The 13,929-nt window shown below is 39.8% G+C and overlaps 1 protein-coding gene across 2 annotated transcripts in view; it reads left to right on the forward strand.

The window, feature by feature from the left end:
• Positions 1 to 13,929, forward strand: part of DYNC2H1 (dynein cytoplasmic 2 heavy chain 1) — a 328,866-nt gene that overhangs the window by 83,062 nt on the left and 231,875 nt on the right. For both annotated transcript variants that reach the window (XM_028158576.2, XM_008150183.3), the window contains exons 41-45: positions 4,899 to 5,054; positions 6,181 to 6,440; positions 8,353 to 8,599; positions 9,854 to 10,005; positions 13,751 to 13,895. In XM_028158576.2, the coding sequence (XP_028014377.2) occupies positions 4,899 to 5,054; positions 6,181 to 6,440; positions 8,353 to 8,599; positions 9,854 to 10,005; positions 13,751 to 13,895 (960 nt within the window). The remainder of the gene's footprint in view (positions 1 to 4,898; positions 5,055 to 6,180; positions 6,441 to 8,352; positions 8,600 to 9,853; positions 10,006 to 13,750; positions 13,896 to 13,929) is intronic.

A 13,929-nucleotide genomic window follows, 5' to 3' on the forward strand; every position in this document is an offset into this window, starting at 1 on the left:
AGTAGAGCTCTGTCAGAATATGGGGTTGGAGTAACAGTTAGGTGTCTTCATTGCTGTCCTATATCTCTTGGCATAATGCTTTATTATGTTAGTCTTAAAACACTTCAATTCTCCCATCCACAATATCTTGCATTGCTTACCTAAAAATCTTGACTACAGTGTATTGGAATATCTCTCTAATTTTATTTTATTTTATTTTTTAAAATATATTTTTATTGATTTCAGAGAGGAAGGGAGAGGGAGAGATAAAAACCTCAATGATAGAGAATCATTGATGGGCTGCCTCCTGCACGTCTCCTACTGGGTATCGAGCCTGCCTGCAACTTGGGCATGTGCCCTGACCAGGAAGTGTATCATGACCTCCTGGTTCATAGGTCATTGCTCAACCATTGAGCCTCATGGACCAAGTTATCTTTCTAATTTTAATAGCAAAATCATCTTGTCACATTTTGCTATGTCATTAAATACTTATATATGTATCATGCTAAAGACAATGTCAAGTTACTACTAAAGTAGAAAAAGGATGGTGACTTTTATTATTATTATTATTATTATTTTTGTTTAAATTTCTTTATTGATTAAGGTATCACATATTTGTCCTCATCCTCCCATTCCCATCCCACACCCCTCCGCATGCATGCCCACACCCCCTTTTTGTCCTTGACCACTGGTTAGGCTCATATGTATGCACACAAGTCCTTTGGTTGATCTCTCCCCTTTATCTCCACCCTCCCCTACCCTCCCTCTGAGGTCCGACAGTCTGATCCATGCCTCCTTGTCTCTGGGTCTGTTCTTGTTCATCAGTCTATGTTGTTCATCATTTCCCCTAGATGAGTGAGATCATGTCCTACTAGAAATACACTTATAAGAACCGAAAATGAGACAAGCAATAATGGTTATGCTGAAAGGCAAATGAATCAGTCTGTAGTGAGTTTCTTTCTGGGCCAACAGTTCTTTTGAGACCCAATTTCAATGTCAAACAGTTCCTTATGTGTTCAAGTCAGCAATGATATTACAATTCTGGATGGTGGACAAATGGTGGTAATGCAGGTCCGACCCTCTCTGGTTTGGTCCTGGGCAACCTGCAGTGACGCACAGCTGCTACCTGCTAGTATGGCAAGGCGATGTCAGCGTCTTCCATCTCTGGACTGCTTCTCTTCTGTCTTCATGGCTGGAGTAGTCCTGTCAATTCCTTTCTGTTGCCGAAATCCACATGGTCTCGGAGTTGTTTTCTGAAAATATACAAACATATTCTTGACCAAAAGTTAATAAAGGAATCTTTTCTATAAATTTGACTTGGGATCCTTTTTCATTTTTTGCCCAAATGATTTTCCTCTGGCTTGTTTTGACACCATGTGTGTTTTTCAGCATTGTTAGCATTACAATTAATTTTCTAAAGAACAAATTTTCTAGATGTAATTTACTTACAGGATAGTTTCCTTACATGATATTCTTCTACTATCCCCCCTTTTTTTGATTTAAATATTAGGAGGCTTTTGAAAATTTTATAATGTAGTCTTGATAGCTTTTAAATTTTAATTTCTTGCACTATAATATGACTGCTTTAGGTTCATTACATGTTACACAATTTTATCATGAGATGAACTACCAATAAAAATTTTAGTTAACACTTTAGGAACTGCTTTTTGTCCAGTACAATTTATTTTTCTAGAATATTCGCTTATTTCAATTAGCCAATTTAAATTAGCCTGAAAACTTGACTATTTTACTGTCAAATTTATTACTCTAACAACAATCTTATTTTACCCTGTAAATATTAGTGGAAAGGATTATTTGCCTCTTGAGTAGGCCCTGAGCATTCCTGGTGGTAGGCTGGATTTAGATATCAGAAACTCACTTCCCCACACCATGGGTACAAGACAACTCAAACAAGTCTTGTTGCAGTGAGAGGGCAGCTGCTATTGGCCAAGTCTCTGTCTGTTATCCGGGTCCCGATTTGAGCTGGGCATGGGAAGTTAAGCAGCCATGGGGGCAGGAGAGTTCCCTCAGAAGGGTTGAGGGTTCAGGCCCCTGCAAAGTAGGGGGGGAGGTGAGGACTTATAATATTATTAAAATATTTGTTTATTAAAAAATTTATTAAATATCTAAAATATGTCAAGTATACCTTTAGTTGAGACTTTGAGAGTTGAATGTTAATAGGATAATCCTTCCCTTAAGAACAGTTTTCCTAATGGAGCAAAATGAATGTAAAAAGATAATCATAGTATAATAGGTGAAGAGAGTTCTGCTGTCTTCTAGGAAGTTTTAAAAAGGAGATCACACTGAATTTTGAATTTGAAGCATGAATAGAAGTTTAGTGTGCAAAGAAGACAATGGAGGGCTTTCAGAGATTCTTTGTCAACATTTCTTGGTTTTTCTTTTATGTTATTGCTTTTATGAAAAATGTGAAAAAAAGTAGAGGAAATAAGTAGTGAGTTTTTTGAAAGTATCTGTTAATCTGAACTTGACTTAGAGGTCAATACTTTGAGATTAAATAGGACATACAGAGAAATGGAGATGTCATTTTAGTTTGCTCAACTTTTTTCTTTTTTGACTTTGGGAGGATGAAAGATGGAGGAATAGGGATTCGTGGGAAGTGATGCAAATGAGATAGATTTCCCTGAAGGCCTCAGGGAAAGAACTATTCCCACCAGCCCTCAGTCTGCCTGAGCTGTCTCTTCCTTTGCTCTTCTGTAGCAAAGCACAGTTTCTTTCAATTATATTATAATTGCTTACATCCTGTATGATAAAAGTGTAATATGCTAAGTGTCCAACCATTCATTTGACTGTTTGTACGACCATTCCACCAGTCACTATGATGTACACGATCACTAGGGGCAGACGCTCTGACTTGTAGGTTAGCTTGCTGCTGGGGTCTGGCTGATTGGGACTGGGCTAGACAGGCTGGCCATGTCCTGGAGCCCTCCTGTGGTCCCTCTCTGGCCAGCCGGCCGCCATCAGCCCCGATTGGCCCTGATTGCTCGCCATACCGAGGGGCCCAACTGGTGCACAAATTCGTGCACCGGGCCTCTAGTTGAATTATAAGCACCTAGAGAATAAGCACCACACCTGTCTTAACTCCTTATTGTATCCCAAGAACCAAGTATGCTAATAAGAGAGTGGTGAGTGAATGAACACACATATGCTCAATTAAATACTTGATGCCTGTGTTCCAGCACCTTTTCAGTAGATATGTTATTTCATTAATATAAAATATACAGAGCCTATTAAGGCTCTTCAATGCAAATACCTTGAGGTCATCTACTTATATGCTATTAATGTTAGAATGAGAAATGTAAATGATACTAGATGGAATATATAGGGGTTTGTGATTGTAGAAATGATGATAGGATAAGATTATTAAGCCATAGAGTGGATATCAAAGATTCAGTTAGAAATAAACTGGTTTGTTTTGAGGTCAGGTCCCTGTTATTGTTTCAAATATTTTTTTTATGTGTTGAGGGTTCTTTCTTATTCTATACTTTGTTCACCATGTTCAGATTCTGAGAGATATACCATAATGGATGTTCTAGACAAATACTGATTTTATTTGTAACCAGAGTTTTGCTTTCTTGTATTAATTTAGAAAATTAGACCATCTAGAAGAACATATGTGGGTTTCCTCTATCTCGCTTTAAAGCCTAAAATTCTTTGCATGGCCTAAGCAGTGGATTTCGACCCATCTTCCTTTTCCTGCTCATCCTCTCATTTCTTCATTCTTACAAAATATTTATTATTCAGGCAGAATGTTTTTATAAAAAATGCGAATTGGATCATTTTACACTGTGAATTAAGAACACTAAAGGCAGTGAAAATAAAACTTGCACTCCTTTCCATGGCCTATGTAATTCTGCACACTTGGGCCCTTGCCTGCCTCTAGGTTAAACCACCTTTCCTTTGCTTACTTAGACTTCTTTTAATTCCTTAACTATATCAGTGGTTTACCTTTGCATATGTTGCATGGCCAGATCTCACTTTTCAGATGTTAGTATCAATGTCACTCACCTTTTTCAAAGAGACCTTGAACCCTCAATCTGACTTGCTCAAAACACTGTTCTGCTACTCTATAGCTTTTACCACAATTTGTTAACTATTTCCTCTACTAGATGTGAGTTCTATGATAAAAGTACTCTGTTTAGATCACTCTTTAAAAAATACCTAGCACTGCATACAGTTTCTGTGCATAGTTGGTTCTTAGTAAATACTTTTAGATTAATGAGAACCCTTTCTTCTCCTAACTCTGTTTAGATCACTCTTTAAAAAATACCTAGCACTGCATACAGTTTCTGTGCATAGTTGGTTCTTAGTAAATACTTTTAGATTAATGAGAACCCTTTCTTCTCCTAACTCTTAGTAAATACTTTTAGATTAATGAGAACCCTTTCTTCTCCTAACCCTTTTGAGGACCACAACTCAAAATCATCTGTATGACCTCAGTCCAAAAGATTCATTTTAAAATTTTGCTAGGGAGAAAGTTCCCAAATGTGTTTTCATTTAAGCCTGCTTTTTACTAGCTTTCTTGTCCAGTGCCATCAATCTAGCCCTAGTCTATAGCTTATTTTTTAATAGTAAGAGGAAATGAGAAACTATTCTTTTTAAACCAATGCTCATTAATTTACCTTTCCTTTATATTTTGTTTAGGAAGTAAATAAACCATATATTTATTTGAGGATTCTAATAATGATAGTTAGAAATATATAGTTGTGTTTTTTATGATTACTTTTCTTTTTCAAGTTTGTATTTTATACATAAATGGATTGAAATCTAAACTTTCTACAAGTTGAAAAGAGGGATACATTTAAAGATGATCCTTAGAAAAGATATGCGAATGCCAATCTATATGTTCTGAGTTAACTAATTAATTGCCTTTTGTCTGTACCATGGATTTTAAATAACAGAATGACTACGTGGTAGAAACAAGTTTGGTTGGGACTGTAATGAATGGTTTGTCACATCTACATGGATGCAAAGATCATGATCAATTTATTATAAATCTCATAAGGGGACTTGGTGGAAATCTGAACATGAAATCACGTCTGGAATTCACCAGAGAGGTAATACAGTTTAAAGCCTACATTCAGTGCACATTAAAAAATTTTTTTTCTTTGACTCTTAATTGCCAAAATTACCTGTAACTATAAGGTGCAGAACTTTTGATTTTGAAATTATGCATTCACTAGAATTATAATGCATTTAAATACATGTACATACTAATGTATACTTATATTTCTGTTTTGAACTAGTTGGTACTTTATATTATTAAAATTTTATATAATTATATTGTAGTAGAATAAAATTTGCAACAAATCTTTTTTGTTAGACATTTTGAACCTACTTAGCTATGTGAATAAATATAATTATTTATTTTTAATCTTAGAATAATAAATTTTTAAAATAATTTGTTTAACCAGAATAGTTTGAGTGTTAGGATTGCTAAGATGTATTAATCATTATAAATATTTGTTTAAATAAATGTAAATGTATAGTTTGCCTAAGTGTTTATAAAACTGAATTCTACATATTAAGGGATTCTTTCTATTGGCCTTTGTTGAAATAAATGAACATATGTTCCTTTGAGTTGACTCCAACATTATGTTTCTTAATTTGTGTCATTTTGTTTCTTCTTTGATAGCATTTATTACTTTATTGTTTTCCTTTCCATGGTCATTCTGTTGCCAACTATTTCTCATTGTTACTACTCAATACCATAAAATATATTGCATTTAGGCAGATATTCTCTTGCCAAAGCTCAGAATAAAGATGTTGAAAAGTACCATTAGGAGCTAACTCTGCTTTATATCTTTGAAAAGAATAGTTTTTAAAGTGAGAAAGAAGAATCACAGGTAGAGAGCAATGAACAATGGTGGTAACATTGGGATTGAACATGGTGGAAATGAAGGGTATAGGATTCCTACATTGTGTAATTTCTAATTTAGTGTTCATAAGAACTCAATTAAAAATTAAATATATTTATACCTTGGTGTATATGTAAACTAGTGACATTTATTTGCTTAAATGACAGTTAGGGAATAATATTTGAGATAAAATGTTACTTTAATGATAAGAGATCTTAAGTAGGTTTATAATATGTGAAATTTTTTGAACTAAGATGTTTCTCTTTGGGACATTACTTTTAAGAATTAAAATTTCGCATACTCTGTCACAACTTTTCCTCTTAAGGTTTTTATTTGGGCACGAGAATCTCCTCCAGATGCTCACAAACCAATGGACACCTACTATGACCCGAGTCAAGGACGATTAGCATCATACGTGCCGAAGAAGCCGGAAAATTTGACAGCTGATGATTTCAGCAATATCCAAACACTTCCAGTCATTCAGACTCCTGACATGCAACGAGGTCTAGATTACTTCAAACCTTGGCTAAGTTCTGACACTAAACAGCCATTTATTCTTGTAGGACCAGAAGGATGTGGCAAAGGGTAAGAGCAAAACATGTTGATGGAGGTGTATATTGTGAATTTATGCTTCTCTCCTCTTTTAAAACGATTTAATAGCTTTATTTATTTATTTATTTGGTTAAACTAGCACTTCTATTTTCATGAAGGACTCTTTCATTGCCACTGCTTGTAAAAATAATATGACTATGGAGAAGAATATGTTTTTTCTTTTCTGCCAGGTTATGTATTTTCTAATGGAAAGAGAATAATCTAGAAGATACTTATAAAAGAATCTGTTCATAAAATCACAACAAAAAATGAATACCTTAGATGTACTCACAAATTAGCATTTGCTTTATTTTATAAAAAGTGAATTTTGACATTAGATCTTTATTTGAAAACTAGCGGCCCAGTGCATGAAATTCGTGCATGGTGTGTGTGTGTGTGTGTGTGTGTGTGTGTGTGTGTGTGTATGGGGGGGGTGTGGGGTGTCCCTCAGCCCAGCCTGCACCCTCTCCAATCTGGGACATCCCTCTCACAATCCAGGACTGTTGGCTCCCAACTGCTTACCTGCCTGCCTTCCTGATTGTTCCTAACCACTTCTGCCTGCCAGCCTGATCACCCCCTAACCACTCCCCTGTCAGCCTGATCAACGCCTAACTGTTCCCCTGCATGGGGTGTGTGTGTGTGTGTGGGGGGTGTGGGGTGTCCCTCAGCCCCTAACTGCCCTCCCTTGCAGGCCTGGTTTCTCCCAACTGCCCTCCCTTGCAGGCTTGGTCCCTCCCAACTGCCCTCCCCTGCTGGCATTCTTGTGGCGGCCATCTTGTGTCCACATGGGGAAGCCATCTTTGACCACATAGGGGCAGCCATCTTGTGTTTGGAGTGATGGTCAATTTGCATATTACTCTTTTATTAGATAGGATAGAGGCCTGGTGCATGGATGGGGGCCGGCTGGTTTGCCCTGAAGGGTGTCCTGGATCAGGGTGGGGGTTCCCTTGGGGTGTGGGGCAGCCTGGGCAAGGAGCCTGTGGTGGTTTGCAGGCCAGCCACACCCCCCAGCGACCAAAGTGGAGGCCCTGGTATCTGGGATTTATTTATCTTCTATAATTGAAACTTTGTAGCCTGGAGCGGAGCCAAGCCTTCTGCTCGCTCTGTGGCTGCCATCATTTCTGTTGGGTTTTATTTATCTTCTATAATTGAAACTTTGTAGCCTTAAGTGGAGGCCTGGGCCTGCCAGGGCTGCAGAAGCTTGGCTTCCTCCATTGCCGGGGAAACCCAAGCCTCCCTCCTGCTCTCTCTGTGGCTGCAGCCATCTTGGTTGGGTTAATTTGCATACGCACTCCTGATTGGCTGGTGGGCGTGGCTTGTGGGTGTAGCAGAGTGGTGGTTAATTTGCATATTACTCTTAGAATAGCTTTTAACCTTTTGCACTCGGATGTCGAGTGTGACTTGACACGGTTAGCATCGGTAGCAGCTTGAGAAAAAAGCAAGCGAGTGCATAGGGTTAATTCAGTGGAATTCAGCCTATTTTTAGTGTCTATGAGTATAGTTTCTAGAGATAAAGGAGACAAGGGTTATTTCACATTTCTAGTAGTAATTAAAAAATTTTATAAAGTCATAGTAATTTTTCCTAACTTGGAGATCTTAATATCTTAAAATATTCACTTCACCTGTGGGGAAACAGTTGGTATCTTTAATATATACTTTATGAAATGAAGTTATTTCTGAAAACTTTGTTGTTGTTGAAAGAGTCCCAGGATTGCCTTAAAATATGAATATATTTCTTCTAGTCTAAAAATTAGAAAGTTACCATATCCATTTTACCATTTCTCCTTAAATATCATCATACATATTTTAGAGAATGAAATATTTATAAAAGAGAAATTTTATATTAAAGATAAAAAGTATTTTATTGGTTGTATTTTTAAAGCCAAATGTCATACATCTTTCATAGGATGCTGCTGAGGTATGCCTTTTCCCAACTCCGGTCCACTCAAATTGCTACAGTTCACTGTAGTGCACAAACTACGTCTCGACATCTCCTGCAGAAACTGAGCCAGACTTGCATGGTAATCAGTACTAATACTGGTCGAGTATACAGACCCAAAGACTGTGAAAGACTTGTTTTGTACTTAAAAGATATCAACCTACCCAAACTTGATAAATGGGGCACCAGTACTTTGGTAGCTTTTCTACAACAGGTGAGCCTTATCACTTGAAGTGTTTTGATATAATTGGAAACCAATTTAGTTTCATTAATGTTTTTTACTTTACTTTTATTGTTGACACTATTGCAGATATCTCCATTTTTCCCCACCTTTGCCCACGTCCACCCAGCCCCTGCCCTTCCTTCACTCTAGAAAAATTTCTGCTTTCTTCCTTAGAGTCAGTTTATCTTAGCATGTGTCATGGAAATTAAACTCTTGAGGCATCTCAGTCTTGTTCCAGCTCTACTTTCTTTGATCTTCCTCCAGTTAGAAGTTATATTACATTGAGTTGATATATGACAAGAAGTGTAAAAGCAACCTTTACTCTATGCCTATTACATATCCCTCATTCCTAAAAGGATGAAAGCAGAAGCTGAGGATGGTGCTGGAGTTGGGGAAGTTTTCAGTTTCTTTTAGGTTTGCATTCTGAGAGCAGTTAGACTTCCTCAGGCATGCCCCTTCTGGCTGCTTTAGTTCATTAGTCTTCCTCTTTGCCTGTGTAGGTATTGGAGACCATACATTCACAGTCAGTGTGGAAGATTTTATTTCTCTATCTGATTTATATCACATTAGAAACCCTAAATTCTAAATTAGAACTTATTATGCTTATATATCTTCAAGTTTACCTTTACTACGTTACTGCAAAAAGAATAAAATACTTATAGAACAAAATTTTTTTTCCTTATATTTTTTTTCTGATTTCTTTTATTTTTGAAAAAAATAATTGCTGGTGGATTTATACTGTCCTCTGGATTTTAATGTTTATTGGAGAGAAAGCATTTTAAAATGATAGTAATTCAGCTAACAGTCATTGAACACAGTCTTTCTCTTTTTTAAAATTTTATTTTATTGTTTAAAGTATTACGTATAATATTACATATGTCTCCTTTTTTTCTCCATTGACCTCGCCCCGACCAACCCTCTTCCACCCTCCTCCCCCCGGCATATGCCCTCACCCCGCTAGTGTCTATGTCCATTGGTTATGCTTATATGCATGCATAAGGTCTATTGGTTGACCTCTTACCTCCACCCTCCACCTCTCCCCTGCCTTCCCACTGAAGTTTGACAGTCTGAACAGTATTATCTTTCAATGATATAAGAATTTAAAGTATATTTCAATTTTTAATTCTTGAGATAGGTAGAGGATGATGATTACATTTGGAAATAATTGAATTTTATGCAAAAATATATCATGATTAGAAAATCTTATCCATTAAACTTTTATTTTTAAAATTTGCTTTCAAATAGGTATTGACATATCAAGGATTTTATGATGAAAATTTGGAATGGGTTGGTTTAGAAAATATTCAAATTGTGGCGTCCATGTCAGCTGGAGGAAGACTGGGAAGACATAAGCTTACTACCAGATTTACTTCTATTGTTCGTCTTTGTGCTATAGAGTATGTATCTTAGTGTTTTAAATTTTTTTTTAACTTGAGGAGACATATTTGCATTTTAGTAAAGATATCATTAATGATATTTCTTCAAAATGTAGCATATACAAATAGTCGAAACTTAAGCTCCTGCTGTTCTCAAACTATAGGCAATAATTTAGGATAAAGGCTTTTTAAATCAACACTTCTTATATATTAGAAATAAAATAGAACTGTTTTGTCTTTTCTTTGTTCTAAAATAGCAATGTCAGGAATCAAAATGGTAGATTTTAGATTTAAATGTTTATGGTTTTATAAAACAAAAACACTATTAAATTTTATAAAGATAACTAAATAGATTATTTATTTATTTAAAATACTAGAGGCCCGGTGCACGAATTCATGCATGGGTGGGGTCCCTCTGCCTGGCTGGCGATTGGGGGCGATTGGGGCCATCTTGCTTGGGGGAGGGACTGTGGGAGGTTGGCTGGTCAGAGGGAGGGACCACAGGAGGTTGGCTGTCGCAGTGCACTGACCACCAGGGGCAGCTCCTGCATTGAGTTTCTGCTCCCTTGTGGTCAGTGTGCGTTATAGTGATCTGTCAACTGGTCAGTCGGTTGCTTAGGCTTTTATATATATACTAGAGGCCTGGTGCACAAAATTCGTGCATGGGGGGGTGTCCCTCAGCCCAGCCTGTACCCTCTCCAATCCAGGATCCTTCTCGCAATCCAGGACGGCTGGCTCCTAACTGCTCGCCTGCCTGCCTGCCTGATTGCCCCTAACCACTTCTGCCTGCCGGCCTGATGTCCCTAACTGCTCCTCTGCTGGCCTGATTGCCGCTAACCACCTCTGTCTGCCGATCTGATCACCCCTAACTGATCCCCCCGCCAGCCTTATTGCCCCATAACTGCTCCCCCCTGTTGGCCTGATCGCCCCCTAACTGCTCCCCCCTGCCAGTCTGTATGTCCCCTAACTGCTCCCCCCTGCTGTTTTGATTGCCCCCTAACTGCTCCCCCCTGCCAGCCTGATCGCCTCCTAACTGTTCCCCTTGCCAGCCTGATCACCCCCCTAACTGCTCCCCCTGCCAGCCTGATTGCTCCCTAACTGCTCTCCCCTGTTGGCCTGATCACCCCCTAAGTGCTCCCCCCTGCCAGCCTGATCACCCCCTAAGTGCTCTCCCCTGTTGGCCCGATTGCCTTCTAGCTGCTCTCCCCTGCCAGCCTGATTGCCCCCTAACTGCTCTCCTCTGCCTGCCTGATCGCCCCTAACTGCCTCTGCCTTGGCCCCTGCCACTGTGGCTTTGTCCAGAAGGATGTCTGGAAGTTGTCGGGAAGATGTCCAGTCTAATTTAGCATATTACCCTTTTATTAGTATAGACTAGAGGCCCGGTGCACGAAATTCGTGCACGGAGGGGGGGTGTCCCTCAGCCCAGCCTGTACCCTCTCCAATATGGGATCCCTTGAGGGATGTCCGACTGCCCTCTCACAATCCAGGACTGCTGGCTCCCAACTGCTTACCTGCCTGCCTTCCTGATTGCCCCTAACCGCTTCTGCCTGCCAGCCTGATCACCCCCTAACCACTCTGCTGCCAGCCTGTTTGCCCCCAACTTCCCTCTGCCGGCCTGGTCACCCCTAACTGCCCTCTCCTGCAGGGTTGATCACCTCCAACTGCCCTCCCTTGCAGGCCGGGTGCCTCCCAACTGCCCTCTCCTGCTGGCCATCTTGTGGTGGCCATCTTGTGTCCACATGGGGGCAGGATCTTTGACCACATGGGGGCAGCGATATTGTGTGTTGCAGTGATGATCAATCTGCAGATTACTCTTTTATTAGATAGGATAGAGGCCTGGTACAGGGGTGGGGGCCAACTGGTTTGCCCTGAAGGGTGTCTGGGATCAGGTGGGGGTTCCCTTGGGGTGTGGGGCAGCCTGAGTGAGGGGCCTGTGGTGGTTTGCAGGCTGGCCTCTCCCCCTGGCAACCCAAGCAGAGGCCCTGGTATCTGGAATTTATTTTCCTTCTACAATTGAAACTTTATAGCTTGGAGCAGAGCCAAGCCTGCTGCTCCCTCCGTGGCAGCAGCTATTTCTGTTGCAGTTAATTCACCTTCTACAATTGAAACTTCATAGCCTGGAGCAGAGCCAAACCTGGGGCTCCCTCCGAGGCCCGCAGCCATTTGTGTTGGGGTTATAATTGAAACTTTGTTGCCTTAAGCGGGTGGGCCCAGCCAGGGTGTGCAGAAAGCTTTGCTTCCCCTATTGCCGGCAGCAACCCTGGCCTGCTCTCTCAAGCTCCATTCTGCCGCCATTTGTTTGAATTTGTTTACCTTCTATAATTGAAACTTTGTAGTTTGAGTGAAGGCTTAGGCCTGGCCAGGGCAGGCGGAAAGCTTGGCTTCTTCTGTTACCTAGGAAACATTGCTCTCTGTGGCTGTAGCCATCTTGGTTTGGGTTAATTTGCATGCTCGCTCTGATTGGATGGTGGGCGTGGCTTGTGGGTGTGTTGGAGGTATGGTCAATTTGCATATTTGTCTATTATTAGATAGGATATACAAGAGGCCCTGTGCACGAAATATGTGCACTGGTAGGGTCCCTAGCAGCTGCCAGCTGCGGCTGGATACTCCCTCTCTTCCCCTGGCCACCTGCTGCTGCTGCTGGCTGGGGCCTCCCTCCCTTCTCCTGGCCACTTGCCGCCGGCCAGGGCCTTTCTACCTTCCCCCGGCTTTCTGCTGCCACTGGCTGGGACCTCCTGCTGCCACCGGCTGGACCTCCTGCTGCCACTGGCTGGGGCCTCCCTCCCTTCCACCTGCCGGCCCCTCCCCCTGGTTGAACTCTTGGACGAACTCCCAATTGAGGGGATAATTTGCATACTACGCTTTTATTACATAGGATTTGTTTATTCATTTCAGAGAGGAGGAGACAGGGAAAGATAGATAGAAACATCAATGATGAGAGAGAATTCATTGATTGACTGCCTCCTGCATACCCCCTACTGGGAATTGAGCTTGCAATCCGGGCATGTTCCCTTGACCAGAATCCAGCTCAAGGACCCTTCAGTCAGCAGGCTGATGCTCTCTCTACTGAGCCAAACCAGCTAGGGGCATAAATAGATAATTTAAATCTTAAAAAAGTAAAGTTAGGTTATGTTTGTGACTGACAGCATTACTCTAATACATCCACCCGTCTCCATGGTCCATAACTGTTACAGAAATTTGCAATTTTATGCTTAAGGCACTACATTCTCTGATATATTTTGCCTTATAAAATCTAGGTTTTATGTTTTCATGCTACTTGTAACCATATATTAACATTCTTCTTTCAGAAATGTTACAGCCACCGATTAAGCTGTATTGAGATAGATTTTAGTTTGGGAGAGTTTGATTTTATTTGTTGTATTAGTTCTTTTAGTTCTGAGGTGGATTACTGTTCTATGTACAGGCTCTACATAACTCTAAAGTGCCTTATCTTAGGGAAAATGTTCCTTTTAGCCTTTTCGAAAGATCAGTGATTTTTCAATCAATTATATTTGTTAAGTAATTTCATTGGAATCCTCTATATGGACCCTCAGTATTTTACAACAAATAATTAGGGATCTTATTTGGTTGAAGTGAGAATAAGGACTTTGAGCTTAGCCTTAGCCCCTGAGTAAATTTTGGAGGCAACTAGGTCTCAAAGCAGCACAGTTTGAAAACCATTACTATAACTTAACATTAAAATAATAATTTAGATTAAATATTTCAGCTTCTTTTTAAAAATATTTACTTCAACTTTCTTTTTCAGTTACCCAGAAAGAGAGCAATTACAGACAATTTATGGGGCATATTTGGAACCAGTTTTACATAAAAATTTGAAGAATCATTCTATTTGGGGTTCTTCATCAAAAATTTATCTCTTAGCAGGATCTATGGTGCAAGTGTATGAACAGGTATATGTTTATTTATAGTAAATTGTGTTTTTCA

Source organism: Eptesicus fuscus, chromosome 13 (assembly GCF_027574615.1).
Source record: "Eptesicus fuscus isolate TK198812 chromosome 13, DD_ASM_mEF_20220401, whole genome shotgun sequence".
In the NCBI taxonomy this organism is placed as follows: domain Eukaryota; kingdom Metazoa; phylum Chordata; class Mammalia; order Chiroptera; family Vespertilionidae; genus Eptesicus; species Eptesicus fuscus.